The following is an 18,975-nucleotide window of genomic DNA, read 5'->3' on the forward strand; positions in this document are numbered from 1 at the left end:
AGGACATTGTGAAACTTCTAAAGAGTCAGAAAAGATTTACAAGGATTTTGCCAGTGTTTGAGGGTTTGAGCTATAGGGGGACACTGAATAGGCTGGGGCTATTTTCCCTGGAGCATCGGAGACTGAGTGGTGACTATATAGAAGTTTATAAAATTATGAGGGGCATGGGTAGGGTGAATAGCCAAGGTCTTTTCCCCAGGGTAAGGGAGTCCAAAACTCAAGGGCACAGGTTGAAGGTGAGAGGGAAAAGATTTAAAAGGGACCTAAGGAGCATCTTTTCATGCAGAAGGTGGTGCGTGTGTGGAATGAGCTGCCAGAGGAAGAGATGGAGACTGGTACAATTACAGCATTTAAAAGGCATCTAGATGGCTGTATGAATTGGAAGGGTTTAGAGAGATATGGGCCAAATGCTGACAAATGGGACTAGATTAATTCAGGATATCTGGTCAGCATGGATGATTTGAGTCTGTTTCTGTACTGTACAACTCTATGACTCTATGACTGCTACGGGAAACATCAATATATGTGCGTTTACTAACTGGAAAAAGTGCTACCATGATGTCCAGGGAATGTCACGCCTGTAACTTACTAGGAAAACCTCAAACAGGTCGAGATTTAACAAGAAGCGATAATAAAGGGTCTCATCCACTCAGCAGAAGGAAGCCACCACTTGCAAACATTTCTACTTTACTTTCTAGGACAGTACAAAAGTAAAGTTAAAAACTGACTGCAACACTGTGCTATTGTGTGCTGTTGGCCAGACACCTGATTGTGTTGGCTAGAGTGCTGTGAGGACCACAGGTTTGAGAACAAGCATTTTGAACGTCTCGGCACTGCAGGTAAACTGCAAGGAAGCTGTAAGGAAGTTTTATGAAAGGATGGGGGAGGCAGTTGACTAGAAGTGGTCAAACGCAAAACAGATCTGGGCTCACTACATAGAGAAAAATCATTCTCATTGGTGATAGGAGCAAAAACTAGAAAACACAGATGAAAGTGATTGACAGTGCAGCACATAGTTAGGATCTGGAATATACTGCCTGGGAATGTGGTGAAGTGGATTCAACTGCGATTTTCAAAGCAACATTGAATATGCAACTGAAGAGAAAAAAGGGAGTGGATTGTTCTTACAGAGGGCCAGCATTGATACAACTGGCTGAATGGTCTTCATGTGTGCTGGAACCATCCCATGATTCCACAGTATGATACATTAGGACCTAACCCATGAGCCGGAGAAGCCCAATGAAATCTCATTGCCTCTTGACAGGTTGGTCAATAGTGGTTTGTTTCTGGACCAGTAGTTTTCCCGATGGTTTGTGATCTGCCCATCCTTCTGATCAGTTTGAGGTTGGCGCATATGCCAGGGTGACATTTACGTTGTTGATTGTGAATAAGTCACAAGTTTTCAGTTCTGTTATATTTGTTGCATCATAGTATAACAACATTCCTGACAATCATTCCACATGCACCATGTAGTCTCATCTCTGTAGTCTGCTTCTTCAGCCATGGTAACTGGTCTAATTGGACATTATCACTTGCTTCTTATCAAACACAAAATTAACAGCATGGCCATTGGCATAGACAAAAGTCTTTCTCTGCAGGCTGGCCTGGAATAGAGAGTTCCTCCAGAAATTACTCAGGTGTCTTCTCCAAAGGAGGTATCTCAGATATTACAAATATCTTTCCAAATGGAGGTGGGTGTTCTACTGTGTAGACCTCTTTATGTGTCACCATTAGTCCTTCGACTGTTCTGAACCTGTGTCTTTCATTAATATATGAACTGGAAGTGAACTGCAGTTTACAGATATAGTATTACTTAGTGATGACCGGATATTGCCTGTGCTTATAAGCTATTATTGACCCACAGTGTTGTCACTGGATTTTAGCATTGGGTGTTTGACTTATTCTGTGATGACTTGTCACGTGCCTCTGTGGTGTCCATATCTTATAAAATGAGTTGATTCTTCTGTCCTTTTGGGTTGTATTGATATTTTCCACTCAGGATCTGTCTTTGAGTCCATATGGCTTCTGCTTCAAACATGAACTGGATAGCTTTCTACAAAGTTAAATCTTCCTTGGACTAGAAGAAATCTGACAATGTTTCACCATCAATTCTGAAAACAGTTCTGTCTCTCATGGATTGTCATGTCAAAGCTGCAAGGTGTTTGATATGCTTTCCTTTATTGGTCAGAGTATTGAGTACAGGAGTTGGGAGGTCATGTTGCGACTGTACAGGACATTGGTTAGGCCACTGTTGGAATATTGCGTGCAGTTCTGGTCTCCTTCCTATCAGAAAGATGTTGTGAAACTTGAAACAATTCAGAAAAGATAAGCAAGGATGTTGCCAGGCTTGGAGGATTTGAGCTATAGGGAGAGGCTGAACAGGCTCGGGCTGTTTTCCTTGGAGCATTGGAGGCTGAGGGGTGACCTTATAGAGGTTTACAAAATTATGAGGGGCATGGATAGGATAAATAGACAAAGTCTTTTCCCTACGGTCGGGGAGTCCAGAACTAGAGGGCATAGGTTTAGGGTGAGTGGGGAAAGATATAAAAGAGACCTAAGGGACAACGTTTTCACCCAGAGGGTGGTACGTGCATGGGATGAGCTGCCAGAGGAAGTGGTGGAGGCTGGTACAATTGCAACATTTAAGAGACATTTGGATGGGTATATGAATAGGAAGGGTTTGGAGGGATATGGGCCAGGTGCTGGCAGGTGGGACTAGATTGTGTTGGGATATCTGGTCGGCATGGACGGCTTGGACCGAAGGGTCTGTTTCCGTGCTGTACATCTCTATGATTCTATGAATCTATCTGTGGAAGTCATTAATGAAGTTGAACTCTTCTAAATCTTTCTCCTTCAAGAAATTGATTTATACTTAAATAGAAATAATTACCAAATTTATTTGTTCTTAAAGTGAAATAATTACCAAAATCTTTTAGGGTATCTTGAAACATATCTATTCACAACATCACCTGCAACTGAGTCCATGAATATACTAGTAAATCTTTCACCTTTTATAATCATCAAAATGGTGGCTACCCTCTCCATGAGGGCTTTCTTCACCTTCTGTGGCCAAGGTGGTGGTTTCCTGGTACTTCCTGATAAAATGGGTATTTTCCCATCTTTTACAATCTAAAATACTTAGCATCTTCTTTGACGCAAGTTTTAAATACTGCTTTCAGGCTATGAGCTTTATAAATCCTCCTGTCAAAATCACAACTTCGTTATTGAGTCCTAGTCCTTTATAAAGAACAAAGAACAATACAGCACAGGAACAGGCCCTTCAGCCTGCCAAGCCTACACCATCCTAATCCTTAATTACACTCACAATTCACTGCCAATGTGCAGCATCTACCTCTCTGTTTGCCTCCCATTCTATCAAAATACACCTTAAATGTTGCTAATGTGCCGGCTTCAACCAATTCCGCTGCAGAGTGTTCCAGGCACCCACCAACCTCGACGTAAAAATTTTTTCCCCACACTTCTCCTGTAAACTTTCCCCTTTTCACCTTGAACATGTGCCCTCTTGTAGCTGACCTTTCCACCCTGGGAAAATGCCTCTGACTATTCACCCTCTCTGTGGCTCACATAATTTTGTATACCTCCATCTGGTCTCCTCTCATCCTCTGTCTTTTCACTGAAAACATTCCAGTTTATCCAACCTCTCCTCATAACTACAACCCACCAAAACAGGCAACATCCTGGTAAATCTTCTCTGTACCCTCTCCAAAGCATTTACATCTTTTTGGTAGTCTGGTGACCAGAACTGTATTCAAAATTCCGAATGTGGCCTAGCTAAACTTTTAAATCTTTAACTTTTCATAAGTATTATTCTACTGCTAGTCTTTTCACTATATATCTTCCAAGTTGCTTATTTTTAACTTATATAAATTCTGAGATCTTCCTAACTCAATAACCCTGACATACACTTCATTTCTGGACATTTCACAGAGCCTTGTAACTGAGTTTTGTGAAGCCTAATGTTACTATAAGAAATGATAACACTGTTATACTCTGTTATACACTCTCATGCATATGTTTTCTGGTCTTTGCTCCATTTTTATTCACTTGTCCCTTCAGGATCTCTAACCTTACCCCTTGAAGCCTTCAGTTGTTCCTCACAGATGTTCCTTCACTCAGGCCTCTGTATCATTTAGGTGTGGTGGGCTTTTCTCTCTTGTCTAAGCCCATGTCCTTGCCCCAGTGCTTCTTACCAGCTTCTGGATGAGATCTTGTCTTTAGATTGTTGAGCTTGCCTATTGACTCCTTCCCTGGTGGCCGTTTTCTCTTCCTTTCCATTGGTAATCATCCTTCAGCAGTTGACTCACTGTCTGTGTCTTCTTAAAGTGGAAATGCTCTTCAAGTGATAAACTCACTCGCTTCCTTTGTCTTTTTTCCCTGAATTCCTGTCTTCATGGTAGAGATCAGACCCACACTACTGAACAAGTTGGTTATTTTCCCAGAAGCCAATGTACGAGTAATATCAACAGGCTAGAATTCGTAGGCCCAACTTCATGATTCTGTGAGACATGGGTTCAAATCCCATCACTGCAGCTGGCTAAGTTTAAGTTTAACCAATATATCTGGAATTTAAATCTCAGTAATGGTGGCAATAAAACGATCATTGTTGATATCATAAAAAAATGTTTGGTTCACTAATGTCCTTTAAGGAGGGAAATCTGCCACCTGTTACCTTTTCCAGTCCACATGTAACTCCAGGCACACTCTTAATCACCCTCTGAAATGGTACAGCAAGCTATTAAGAGTGGACAACAAATATCAACCATGCCAATGATGCCCACATCATGTGAGAGATAAGGAATAACAAAAACATGATCACTAGTGCCACTTGGTGGTATTTGACCCCTTGACCAATACGTGATGCTGGCTAAGGGATGCTGCACCGATTCTCCCTTTGCCTTTGCTTTGTCTTTTGGGTACTGAGTGACTCATGATGGACAATACACCACCATAGATTATCTAAAGAAGAGGTTCTGTCCTTAGGTCACAAGAAAATTTATTGTATGACAGCAATAAGTACAACTACATTTGGTCAGGCATAATTACTGGGACCGTAGGGACTTTGTATATATACACCTGCTCCCTCTAAAAGATAGAGTAAAACTCCTGGTGTCCACCCCATAGATTGTGTGAGACATAGAAACATAGAAGATAGGACCAGGAGGAGGCCATTCGGTCCTTCGAGCTTCTCCACCATTCATCACAATCATGGCTGATTGTCCAACTCAACAGCCTAATCCTGCTTGCTCCCCATAACCTTTGATCCCATTTGCCCCAAGTGCTTTTTCTAGCCACCTCTTGAATACACTCAGTGTTTTGACAGTAAAATGGGTGAAGCTAAGGTAAGATGAACATTAACTCCTAAAACATTAACTTACTCAACAATACATTGTCTTACATATTCCTCCAGCATTTACACAGTTCGTGGTCTTTAAACCTGCTAGCTGGCAATCCTTATCACTAAAACAAAATATAAATGGAGATAATCTAATGATGGCTTTTGAAGTGATTGGATTGTGTCTATTTCCTTTTCCAGTCTGTTCCACTGTATGATTTTTCAAATGACTTTAAAGACTATTTGTTTCCAAGACAGTTCATTATCATTTGTGTGGATGACTCCCTTATGTTTTGTCATTGCTGAGAGCACAAGGAACAAGTTTCTGTGAATTTCCACTCGTCGATTCCATATTTGACAGAACCTGGTCAGTCTACTTATCTCCCACCTTTATTGCAGTCACTCCAATTCCAAATCTTCGATCAATGGTGTGACATGGTGTGTTCCCCATTCTGATTTGGATCACTTTATCTCTCTCTCTCCCCATGTAGGGATCATGGACACCTCTAGCATTACCAAGGACAGCTTGGAACAAGCCTGCATGCAAGTTTTTTTGAAACACCTTAATGTTGACTGGTGTACTCGTCCACAGTTAAACCATGGACAATATGCATGCTCTTCCTATTCCAGCACTGATGAATTTGGGGCCCATTATCGCATGATGTTCCTGTCAATCAGATCTTTTGACTTACAATGAGTCACCCTGTGGCTGCATTGCTAGTAATTTATGAACACATCACGGACGTGACCTTCATGATCTCAGTTGTTTGTGTCATTTGTAGAAGTGTATAGGGAATCAATAGTGGACAAAAGTTCAAAACCCACCCAGAACACAAAACACTACAGCCAGAATATCTACAGGCTCCTAATGAATCTACTCACCTATTAAATCCTCAGCAATTAAACACTATTTGGCTTTAGGATATACATATTTGCAAAAATGAAGGGGCATCTCCAAACTATACTATGAAGAGGTTGGATATGATAACGAGATGGTGATGTTTATCATAATGTAAGAGCGATGTCAGCGATCATGGGTGAGCGCATGAGAAAAAAGGATGGAATGGTCTGTATTGCCGGGAGATGTACTCACAGAGAATAGGATTATGTACAATGTGTAAATAGAAGCGATTACATAAACCTGTCAGAGTCGGGCAGCAGTCACTTGTAGGTAAAGGGGACAACTATTATCAGCCACAAACTACCAGTAGAAAGAATGATAGCCCTTTCTCTAATTTAAGAATAGAACCCAAATCAACAAGTTTCATGGCAACACAGACCACACTTAGCATCAGATGAACGTGTACATTCCATCCCAGTCCTGATTAAACCAGCCTATGACATACCATGAGCTGGGGTGATCCGTTCACCAATATCTGCCTGTCTCATGATGCAACTGAGCGAGGGAGACCCTGGATGGTGCGGTGGGCTTACTCAGATTGAGTTTTCTTTCTGTAAAATAGTTCATGCAAAATCACAGAAAGACTGCTCACTCTGTTTCAGTTCAGGAGCAGCCAGTCAAGGGATGGCTCCAAACTGCTGGGTCCATGGGGGTGAAATACAACTGTGGTGACAGCACAAGGCAGTGCTGGGGAGGGAGGTGGCTGCATTTTCCAAACTGCCTGTGGAAGAATTAAAATTGTGCACTTCACAGAATCTCTATGGCAAAGAAGGAATCCATTTGGCCCATCATGTAGATACAGTGATGTTTCTTGAGTTAAATGAATAACTGATAGTATAAAGGATTAATAGTTGTGATACTCATTGCAAGAGTACAAAGCAGTAATGTCAGATCAGATGGAAATGGAACCCACAGGAACATCATTCGAATGGATGCAACTAAATGTCTCTGTAAATAGTGTAGATGGTCAATAAGGGTTCACTAGGTTAGCAATTTCCTCTTTTACCATAGGCTCCTGCAGGCCCCTCTTGAGATTGAGATATAACTCACCCAGGACGTGTAAATCCACAAAGATGTAAACGAGTTTTGCCCCATCGTTGGTATCGTACAAACTTTGACACGTGAATCGTCCCTCAGCTGCGAGCTGTAGGTTGTCTATCACTAGGGCCGCACCGTCAGAGAGGACTTTCACATCTCCAAACATGGAAGCCATTTTCTGCAGCTTTGCACCCATCCCATAATTGTACAGGACTGCCCGAATGTCACTGAAGCCAGGCCGGGTAAAGCCCCAGATGTAAATGGTGGGCACAGACTGGCCACATTCCAGTACCACAGACCGACCTATGACCCCTTTCACTTGGCTCTCGATGTATGTGACCTCCTCAGGATCCAGGATGACCAAACCTGAGTGAGAAAGAGACTCACAGATACAATCGGAGAATTTTCTTTTGGAAGTATTCAGCAAGCTAGACAGCTTCATTGGCGAGAGAAGTAGAATGAGCTGCCAGGGTTTCCTTACTTCCACTGCAAATCTGGAAGTACATCCTCAAGAGTGAGAGAGCTCCCATCTCTGCCCCCAATTATTCTTGGATTGGGGCAAACTAGACCACCCCTCACCCCCACCATAAACAACCCACAAGCATTCCACCAGGCTTTCCCAGTCAGGAGAGCAGCTATCCACTCAGAAAGCAGGACAGTAGGCTAATGGTCAATGAAAGCTCTTAACTGGTCATTAACCTTCTGCTTGAGGGCCTTCATTGGTGATGGGTCAGGAATGTTACCCCCAGATCTGTCCCCACCACATAGTTGGTGAAGTGTCAGCAAGTGGGCATGTAGCTCTCTAATGCCAAACCACCTGATTATTTTGCCTCCTGGAACCATCCCATTCACATCTAGAGAGGTATAAATCCAAGCCAACATTTCAGGTGCATGACTGTTCAGCAGATTTGGAAAAATTTGAGGATGTAACAGGAACCGAGTAATCCTAAACAATGGAAATGTGCAGTTCTTGGGACAGAAACAGTTTTATATTAACCCATGAGCATTCAGAGTTAGAACTCGATCAGCTGCTAAACTCCAATTGTGCCTTTATTCCATTACCCCAAACCTCAGATGGAGAACAAAGGTCCTGTGTGATGGACATTAAAAATTCATGATTCCTTCTCCCCTCACAGACCCATCCATTTGTGAGCTACACAAAGAGCTGAGCAACTTGCTAAACAGAATGAGAATTCAGTGAGAGCAGGAATTCAATACAGGCGTGATTAAGATGGTGCAACTTCTTTTTATTCATTTGTAAAACATGGGTGAGAGCAGCCACCAACATTTATTTATTCTCCATTTGCCCTTCAGAAACTGGTGGTGAGCTGCTTTCTTGAACCGCTGTTGACCCACAATACCACTGGGGAAGGAATTCCAGGATTTTGACTCAGCGACGATGATGGAATGTTGATATACTTCTAAGTTAGGATGGTGAGTGGCTTGGAGGGGGATCTTACAGGTGGTGATATTTTGATGTATCTGCTGCCCTTGGCCTTCTAGATGGAAGTAGTCATGGGTGTCTAAGAGTCTTTGGTGAACTTTCTTCAGTGCATCTTGTGGATAGTACACACTGATGCTACTGAGTGTTGGTGATGGAGGGAATGGACACTTGTGGATGTGGTGCCAATCAAGTGGGTTGCTTTGTTTCAGATAGTATCAAGCTTCTTGAGTGTTGTTGGAGCTGCACTCATCAATGGGAGTGGGGAGTATTCCATCACACTCTTGACTCGTATCTTGAAGATGGTGGACAGGCTCTGGGGAGTCAGGAGGTGAGTTACTCTCTGCAGTATTCATAGAATCATAGAATCACTACAGTGTGGAAACAGGCCATTTGGCCCAACAATCCACACTGACCCTCTAAAGAGTAACCCTCCCAGACCCATTCCCCGACCCGATTACTCTACATTAAACGCTGACTAATGCACCTAATCTACATATCCCTGAACACTATCGGCAATTTAGCATGGCCAATTCACCTAAGCTGCACATCTTTGGACTGTGGGAGGAAACCGGAGCACCTGGAGGAAACCCATGCAGACACGGGGAGAATATATAAATTCCACACAGACAGTTGCCTGAGGCTGGAATCAAACCCAGGTCCCTGGCGCAGTGAAGTAGCAGTGCTAACCACTGAGCCACCACATCGCCCTAGTCTTAGCCTTTGCTCTTGATAGCCACTGTGTTCATGTGGCGAGTCCAGCTGAGTTTCTGATGAATGGTAACCACAAGGAGGTTGATAGTAGGGAATTCGGTGATGGTAATACCATTGAATGTCAAGGGTAGCAGTTAGATTGTGTCTTATTGGAGACATCTCTATGGCGCAAATGTTACTTGCCAATTGTCAGCTCAAGCCTGAATATTGTCCAGAACTTGTTCCATTTGAACATGGACTGCTTCAGTATCTGAAGAGTCGCAAATGGTGCTGAACATTGTGCAATCATCAGCGAGCATCCTCAATTCTGATGGAGGGAAGGTCATCGATGAAGCAGCTGAAGATGGTTGGGCCTGGGACACTACCCTGAGGAACTCCTGCAGACATGTCCTGGAGTTGAGATGACTGACCTCCAAGAACCATAATCATGTGTCCAGTATGTCTCCAACAAATGGAGAATTTGCCCGCAAATACACATTGTTTCCAGTTTTATGAGGACTCCTTGATGCCACGCTTGGCCAAATGTGGCCTTGACGTCAAGGGCTGTGACTTTCACCTCAGCTGCAATTTGCAACCAGTCACCTGTTCATTTATAAATAAATCGTTAGAATAACTAATTCTGAGTGGATAAAACTAAAATTAACCATGTTGCAGATAGCAACATTAAAACAAGTTGAACTGCAATAAACAACAACGTGGTGTATATAAATAATAAATAAATAACACAATTATTAAGGTGACACTAAAATAAGTGTATGGATAAAGCATTAAGTTGATATACTGATAAGCATTAATGGGATCGCTGAAAGGTGCTATTTGCAGTTCTGGGTGCACCAGTCTGTTTTATTTGTCCTTGATAATCACACAGGTAGGAGGTGTCTCTACCTCCCTGAAACTGAACTCAGAGTTTTCAAGCCTGAATCATTGCGAGATCTTCGGGAGGCCGAGAATTTCTTGCAGTGAATGTTTGAAGGGGTGATCACCCACAGCGGGTTAAGAAGAGGCAGGCAGTTCATGACTCTTCCAGAATTGTGACACACTGAAACCCAGTTTCTACTCTGGGAACAGCATCTCAAGGGCTTTTGGTTTGGAAAGCACCACCAGGGCCATGTGTAGAACTGCAGTTTTGTTTTCTATATTCGTGTTTGGGATGTCAGCACCACTGGCCGAGTCAGCATTTGTTACCCATCCCTGATGACATTGGCAGTAAAGGGCTGAGTCAGAATTTCAGAAGACATGGATGAGGTTATGGGCAGAATCTCATATCGAGTCCTGAATTATTCCCAGAGTCACACGCAGATTGGACGCAACAGACCAACAAATCACAGAAAGGGTACAGTGAAAAAGATTTTCTAGAAAATTGCATAAAAAACAGAAGAATAAAAATGGGTGACTTTAATTATTCCGAGATAGACCGGGAAAACAATAGTGCAGAAGGAAAACAGTAGGGAGTTTCCTTGGCTCTTGAATATGTCTGAGCTGAAAATGTGTTGCTGGAAAAGCGCAGCAGGTCAGGCAGCATCCAAGGAGCAGGAGAATCGACGTTTCGGGTATGAGCCCTTCTTCAGGAATGAAGAATTTTTTCCCTCTTGAATATGTCTCCAAGAAAACCTTCTAGGTCTATGTGCTTCTTGTAAAATAAGAGATGAAATCGTGCCAGATTTGGATCTGAGGAAGGAAATGGGGCTATTTAGCATGTTTCAAAGAGGGAGCATTTAGGAAATAGTGATCATAACATATAATTAGGTTTTGAATAGTTATGAGAAACAAAGGAAATTCAAATCTTATAAGAATCAATGGGAGACTGGGTAACTTCAGTGAATTAAAAAGAGATTTGACAGATTGGAATCAAATGGATAAAACCACCAAGTTCTGGCTTTGGTGGAAGAGGTATCATTGAAACATTAAAAGAGTATTTTGTATCTGTCTTCACTAAGGAATAGGATTCTGACAATGTCACAGGAAAGGAGGAGAGAAATAGGAAGGGATAAAATTAGAGGAGGAACTTAAATCTTTAGCAATGTTCAAAGTTGAAAAATGTCACAGCCCAGAGTGGTTCCTAAGGAAGCAGAATGTTCATTCATTACCAGTTCCCCTTGAAGCCTGTTACTTCAATCTCTTTATCCCACGATTCTTATGGCCAACACAGAACTGACTCAACACTGAGCTAGACTCCAATTCAAGTGAAAGTTGGCAAAAGGGAAACTTTTACCTAATGCGCCACACTACTTTCCCATACTTCAAAACATCCTTTAACCAAATTATCATATGTCTAAAAATTTTCAAACACAAACAACGTTGCAGAACATTCACCTGCAGCAGCTCAGATACATTTACACACTTCATCATTTGCAATGAAACCACTCAATTAGAAATATTAGCTTTAAAATTATATTTTGTTCTATAAGTCTGTAACTTTAAAAGTACTTCCCCATGAGTTTGCAGAACAGACAGGGCATACCCATAGATCTTACCAATGGCCAGAGGAGTGAGGATCCAGAGAATCTTAAACAGGGTTTGAAAATTCCAAGTCAGTCCATCCCCCATTGCAGGATCATGCTGCTGTAAAGTCCACAGGATGTGAACACCCCCTTTTCAATTAACGCGTCATCAGAATCAGCAGCCCTCACTCCTTCTCTGTGTGTTTACAGCCTTGATGCATTTTGTCCAGGGATCTGGTGTAATCACTGAACTACCTGGACTGACTCACACAAGTATAACTCACAGGGCGGGAGGCACCTGAAAAGTTCTCAGGTTGATTCTGAATTATTTATTACCTCTTCAGTTTCTGTTTACAATGCACTGCATGGTCTATTTATTATGCAGGTATAGACTTCTCCCCTCAGTTCCAATCATTTGTCTGATTACTTCAATCAATTCACACAGAGAGGAAATCAGTATCTTACCTGGGGCATTTAACCAACATGGGAAGAGTCAACCTTTGCAACAAGGAATTTTGCATATGTTAGAATGTGGTTATCAAAGGGCTCTCAGCGAAACCCTTTTCTCTTGCTTCTACCCTTCCTCACCTGTTCTACCTGCTTCCATAAAGGTTGAAAATAATCTATAAATGCTGGAAAAACCATTGGAAATCAACTGGAGAAAAACAGTTTCACAAGTTGTTACTTCTACTATTAAAATGTGAACAAAACCCTGGCTGGGCATTTAATCAGTGGTAGAGAGATATTTATAGTGTATTGAGTATTCATGAGTGTGATTTGTATATACTCAATATGAAAGTGTGGATAACATACTGCAATCTAATTCAGACATTCAGGTGTTTTACGTGTAGAATTCGAAGGTTATTGCAGAAATTAAAAACACATTGTTAATGTATCAACATGGAGAGATATTTTTGAGTCAATCTGTTATGTGAGGTTATTACAGATAGGACTTAAACACAGGCCTCTTGGCACAGAGGTAGGGACACTGCCACTGCACCACATCGGCCCCTTCTTGGCGTGGATAGAAGATTAACTAGCTAACAGGCAACAGAGAAGAGGCATAAGTGAGTCTATTTGCTGTTTGGCAAGATGTAATGAGAGGTTTGTCACAGGCCTCAGAGCGTTTGCCTTCAGCTTTTTCTAATTTGTAGAAATGATTTGGATGAAGAGACTATGTGATCAAGAGTGTAAAGGGTACAGACAGGTCAAGAAACACTAAGAGGTTTGCCTTTTGGAACTTTGAGAAGAGCTGTTTCCATTCTGTGGGAGGTCATTTATATATAGAACAACAGACCATCTGGTCCGTGTCAGGCTGAAATAAAGAGATTTATCAGACAGGCATCTTCAAAAAAACACATTAGTGATTTGTTATCAAAACACAATTTATTTAATTAAGATGTAATCTTTTATTAATATAATCATCAGAGTCTTAGGGAAGGATCCCAGGCCATGCTGTACAAGGACTCCAAGATAATGTTGTTTCAGGACTTTTCTCCGGCCATGGTCCGCAAGAGGAGGGCATTCGATGAGGCAAAGAAGCGTCTGAGAGACTTAAATATTCAATATTCCATGCGATATCAGGCAACGCTGCGCTTCAGCCATGGAGGATCCGTACATAACTTTGGATCACCGGAGAAAGTAAAAGAATTCCTGGGTGCTCTCAAATAGACTGCGGGACTTGAACTGTATGGATAACAACTTTATTTTGCACCCCCCCCTTCTCTTTGTTTATCCTTCATTCTTTCTCCATCTTTCTTTTGTCCATCTTTCCCCGGGGAGGGGGGGTCCTGTTCTTTACTCTCTCTTTGGTCTGTCACCTATAGCTCGCGCGGCTTATTTGATCATTTGGGGGATGTTTCTGAGTGGGGTCTTCTTTCTTTTTTTCTTATTTAATTGCTTAATGCTTGATAGGATTGTAATTTTGTAATCTTACATATTTCTGTCTTGTGTTGTTTTATTAAGCGTATCTAGGTGATAGTGTGGGGAGGGGAGGGTCACCCCCTTTTAACTCCTGCTTTATAAGATACTGGAATTTATTTACTCCATTTTGTAATGCCTGGGCCAAGGGGTGGGCACTAGCTGGTGGAGGTTATGGTGAGGGTATTGGAAGGTAGGAGTGCTCCCTGGGAGCAAGGGGGGAAAGTCTCCTTTTAAACATGTTTTGTGTTTTTTTTTACTTAGGAGTAGTTCTTAATTGTGTTGACTTAACTGTTTTAAAGAGTTCTTTTATATGTGAATTTTTTTTGGTCTTTATTCAACATCTTTTGGATGGGGTTCTTCATCCTGGGGGGTCTTGGGCTTGCTTGGATGATCATGGCTCGCCATTCATTTAGGTGGTGCACCTGGAATGTCAAGGGGATTCATTCGCCAATCAAAAGAAAAAAGATATTATCAAGAATTAAAAAAGAAAGAGTTGATGTGGCTCTGAGGAGCATTCGAAGCTGCAACAGGGTGGGTTTGACCAGGTATTCTTTTCATCTTTCAGCTCAAAAAGTAGGGGAGTAGCCAATCTTATTCAGAAGAGTCTTCCCTTCCAAATGCTATGTCAGATAAAAGATGAGTCTGGACAATATATATTTATTAAAGCCCTAATATATGGAGAGGAATACTGGATTTTCAATCTTTTTTGCCCCCCGGCACATCCTTTTAAATTTGTAATGGAAGCGTTCTCTAAGTTGATGGCTCTCGGGGTCTGCCACACAATTATAGGAGCAGATTTTAATTGTATCATTGATCCAGAGGTGATCAGGACACCTAGGAGTTCTGCAGGCATATCTCTGAGATCTAAGCAATTGGCAGATCTGAACAGGGAGCTGGGGCTGGTAGATGTGTGGAGGTGTTTCCATCCTGAGGGCAGAGATTTTACTTTCTACTCTAACCCCCACAAATGTCATACCAGAACTGATACGTTTTTTGCCTCCTCGACGCTTTAGAATTCGATACTGTCTTGTAAAATAGGGAATATAACTATTTCTGATCATGCCACAGTATACATGGAAGTTAAGACTAGTGATGACGGGACAGGTCCCCAACATTGGCGTATGGACCCTTTCTTATTGAAGGATAGCAGGTTTATAAAATATTTTTTGCAGGAATTTAAAACCTTCTGGGATATCAACTCAGGCACGGCTGGTAACCCATCGACGATGTGGAAGACTGCTAAGGCATACACACGAGGCTTGGTTATTTCATATTGTGCGACCAGGAAAAGACAAAAGGAAGAGCAACAGCATTTGCTTAAAGTTCCCCTGAAGGCAGCTGAAACTGTATGTTGAGAGGCCCTCCATTACTAAGCTACAGAGGATCGCAGCCCTTAGGGCAGCCATGACTACCGTACTTACTCAAACAGCAAAGAGGGAGATATTATTTGCGAAGCAGAGATTATTTGAATACGGTGACAAGCCTAGCAGGTATCTAGCATACCTTGCCAGAAAGAAAAAGGCTTCCCAAGCCATTACGTCTATCAGAGAGATTGCTGGTACCCTGACTTGTAATCATAAAGGATTAATACAGCCTTTAGAAAATTCTATTTTGAATTGTATAAGTTACAGGACTGTGAGGTTAGAACTAGGAAGATGGAGTCTCTCTTTAAAAATCTGGCCCTCCCGGGGTCAGCAGGTGTCGCTCTTGAATGCCCTCCTGACAACCCAGGAAGTACAGGAGGCAGTTAGGCAGTTTCAGAGTGGCAAAGCGCCTGGACCAGATGGATTCCTGGCTGAGTTCTATAAAGAATTAATAGGGGAACTGGCTGGGCCACTCATAAATATGTATAACTATTCACATAGTCAGGGATGTCCTCTCTCACCATTATTATTTACGCTAGTGATTGAACCACTAGTGGAAATTACACAAACTGACCCTAACATAACGGCTCCGGAGGTTGGATCGGGGAAGCACAAAATTACTCTCAATGTGGATGATGTCCTCCTTTTCTTACGTGATCCTTTGACATCTGTGCCCCGCTTAATTCAAGTGGTCAATTTATTTGGTATATTTTCAGGTTATAAAGTCAATTTTCTGAAATCGGAGGCCATGCTATTGGGAGGCCTTGCCAGTATATCCAATTTTCCGAACGGATCTTGTTTCCCCTTTCGGTGATCACTAGAAGGTTTTCTGTACTCAGGTATTTTTAAAATAAGACAGGACCATCAACGCTGGGAAGATCTCCCAATATCCTGGTTAGGCAGAGTAGCCTTAGTTACGATGAATATTTTATCTCGTCTTTTATACCCTATAAGAACGCTCCCCTTGATGCTGCTAAGGCAGGTGTTGCATAAACTTTATGGTTGGCTCAGCTCCTTTATTTGGAATCATAAACGGCCCCTTATCAAATTAGAAAAGCTGCAGCTTCCACAAGTCAGAGGAGGACTGGACTTTCTGGATTTCAGGAGGTACCAACTGAGCTCCCTGTAATCTTATGTAGCTGATTGGGTCTCCTGTGACCCACAATCAACCTGGCTAGATACTGAGACTTCCCAAGCAAACTGTCCCCTCATCAATCTACTATTTATGGACAAGATGAGATTCATCACAGCCTATTGTAAAAACCCTATTGTTTTAAATACAATTAAAGCTTGGTAGATAATGCAACAAAATGAGGATAACCTGCAAAAACCCTTCCCTTACACCCCCATTGTGGGAACATTGGGATTTCAGCCAGGGTTGACCAATGCTATATTCAAAATTTGGGAGTCCAGAGGTATCTCCTATTTGGGAGACTTGTTCAAGGTCATGATGTCCTTCAAGCAGCTGCGCCAGAGGTTTGGACTGCCCAGCAAGGACCTCTTCCGGTATTTCCAAATATGAGACTTTATACAAAAGAAGACCACACTGATAGTCAATCCTTATAAATTGGATCGGGAAAGGAGAGTGCTTTGGCAGATGGGGCCGCCCTCAGTCAGTACTCTCTACCACTCACTATGCAATAAGGTATGGAAGGACATGGAATGGTTGTATAAAACCTGGAATCAAGAATTAGGGTTGGAAATTTCTTTAGAAATGTGGGAGGACATCTGGGAAAATGCCAGGAGGATCTCTATCTGTAACAGACCTCAGGCTACTCAATTGAAGATACTTCACAGGGTTCACATGGCACCTGAACGATTCGCAAAATTCAAGGCATGGGCATCCCCAATGTGTCCCAAATGCAAAATCAAAGTTGGCACTCTCACGCATTGTCTATGGACATGCCATAAGGTCCGCAGGTATTGGGATAGAGTAGCGAATGCCTTGACAAAGATTTTGGGTATGGAGATTGGATTGAATCCAGTGTCCCTACTTTTAGGCTCCCCAAATTTTCCCTCTCTGGATATATGCGGGAGAAAATTATTTACTATCCTTTCCTTTTGTGCGAGGGAAAATATTTAATGAATTTGAATATACGAAGGTTCCTGGAACTTTTAAATTGGCACACAGGAAATATATTCCCTTTGACTTCCTTATGAATACCGTGCACCAAAACACGGAATTATTTTACAGAACATGGCAGCCCTTTTTGAACTACACTGACACAGATATTTCGGCCATATTGTCCAGGGCTTTTGCTTAGCCATGAGGATGGTTCCGGCTGGTTCAGGGGCCCCCAGGAGGGGTTGGTGATGATTCGCTGCCGATGATTAGCCACTGCCGGTCCACCACCAGCGTTTCTCCACTGGGGTCATTTGACCTCTGGAGACTATTAGTCACTGGAAATATATATATGTACTGATTGTTTTCCCTCCCGCCTGTTCTTTCATACTTCTCAACCCCCTTTATTTATACAACTACATACTCCATATTGATAAAAAAAAGAGGTAAAATAAATATCATTTTATTGGTTTATATATAAAAATGAGTTACAAACTTTAACCAGAAAAAGGAAATATATTTTAAAAATCTTTATAATGGCAGTAAAATCTCACATTAATATTAAACAATGAAATTTCAGTTCATTTGATAGTTATGCGCTATTCCGCTAAGATATTCCAAACAATCTTTCACCGTATTCAACAACAATTTTTTTTATTCTATCGTCTGTGTTTCAATACTTTTTTAGCTTTATTTGTGGTGGGTAACCCTCTATCAGCTGTTCCATATATAAATCACGCCCTTTTGCACTTTCATTAACGTTCCAATACATTTCCATATGGTTGGGTGGTGAGCTCCGAGTTCAAAAGCAATTCTCTGATGAGTGGCTTCAGCGTGATTACTTGTGCGATCTTCATCGTTTATTGCTGTCTCATGGACCGACCACATATCATGGGGAAACAAAGGTGCCCTTCGGCTACTGCCACGTCTATTGTAGAGTCCAATATAATTAAATTCAAACCAATCTAGTAGTGGTTGTAGTTCTCGAGGCAAAAAATCTGCGAGTGCTTCTACATAGTTATCAAGGTCAGTAAGTGGCACAAAAGCCAAAACAATTATCATTTTTGCTTTTAAAGCATAATCAGGATCGGTGTTGTATTGACAAGTTGCTCCAGCTGCAGCAATATGTCTATACATACTTTGCACCAAATGAAAGACACAGCCCCTAATTCTAACTTCAGGAAAACATTCTCTCATAGCACTGATACCTGCCTGCTCAAAGTCACAATGGATGTACTGTGGTCTGGGATTATGTACCAAGGACTTCACCATTTCAAACATGCATACATATGTTGAACGCTGCTTATTTGGTAGAAGTATATACAATATTGGATGAACCCCATCAAGTCTTTTTGCTAAAATACAATATACCTGAGAGAATAAAATAGGGGCTATGTTAAACGTACCATCCACAAACCAGGTGGGTTCTGATAAATGATGTATCCAAGATTCCCTACCAAATATGATTATTTGATTAATTCCCTGACCACTATCCGCCAAAAGAAATTTTTCTTCTGCTCCGTTATCCGGCTTATATACTTTGTATCTAATTGGAATCACCAAATGCTGAAGATCAGTAGGGTTTGGTGGCGCTAAACTAATATCATTCCTTTTTCGTCGAATTATTTCCTTCATGCTGCTTGTCGTCGGTAAAGATGCCAGGACTGAATGAGGGACATCAGCAACACATTTGTTAATAAGAACACTAGATACTTCCTGCGGTTCTTCTGCACGACGT

General features: G+C 41.8%; 1 protein-coding gene across 3 annotated transcripts in view; it reads right to left on the reverse strand.

Moving 5' to 3' along the window:
* Positions 1-12,103, reverse strand: part of vsig10l2 (V-set and immunoglobulin domain containing 10 like 2) — a 63,864-nt gene extending 51,761 nt beyond the window's left edge. For 2 of the 3 annotated variants that reach the window (XM_087976610.1, XM_087976611.1), the window contains exons 1-2: positions 11,922-12,103; positions 7,305-7,658 (exon numbers count right to left, since the gene is read on the reverse strand). In XM_087976610.1, the coding sequence (XP_087832736.1) occupies positions 7,305-7,658; positions 11,922-11,994 (427 nt within the window). In that variant the 5' untranslated portion in view covers positions 11,995-12,103. The remainder of the gene's footprint in view (positions 1-7,304; positions 7,659-11,921) is intronic. The other variant, XM_087976612.1, reaches the window with a different exon arrangement.
* Positions 12,104-18,975: the final 6,872 nt, after the last annotated feature.

This window comes from Chiloscyllium plagiosum, unplaced genomic scaffold, assembly GCF_037043375.1.
Source record: "Chiloscyllium plagiosum isolate Xiang-an unplaced genomic scaffold, Cpla_swu_hap1 HiC_scaffold_29, whole genome shotgun sequence".
NCBI lineage: Eukaryota > Metazoa > Chordata > Chondrichthyes > Orectolobiformes > Hemiscylliidae > Chiloscyllium > Chiloscyllium plagiosum.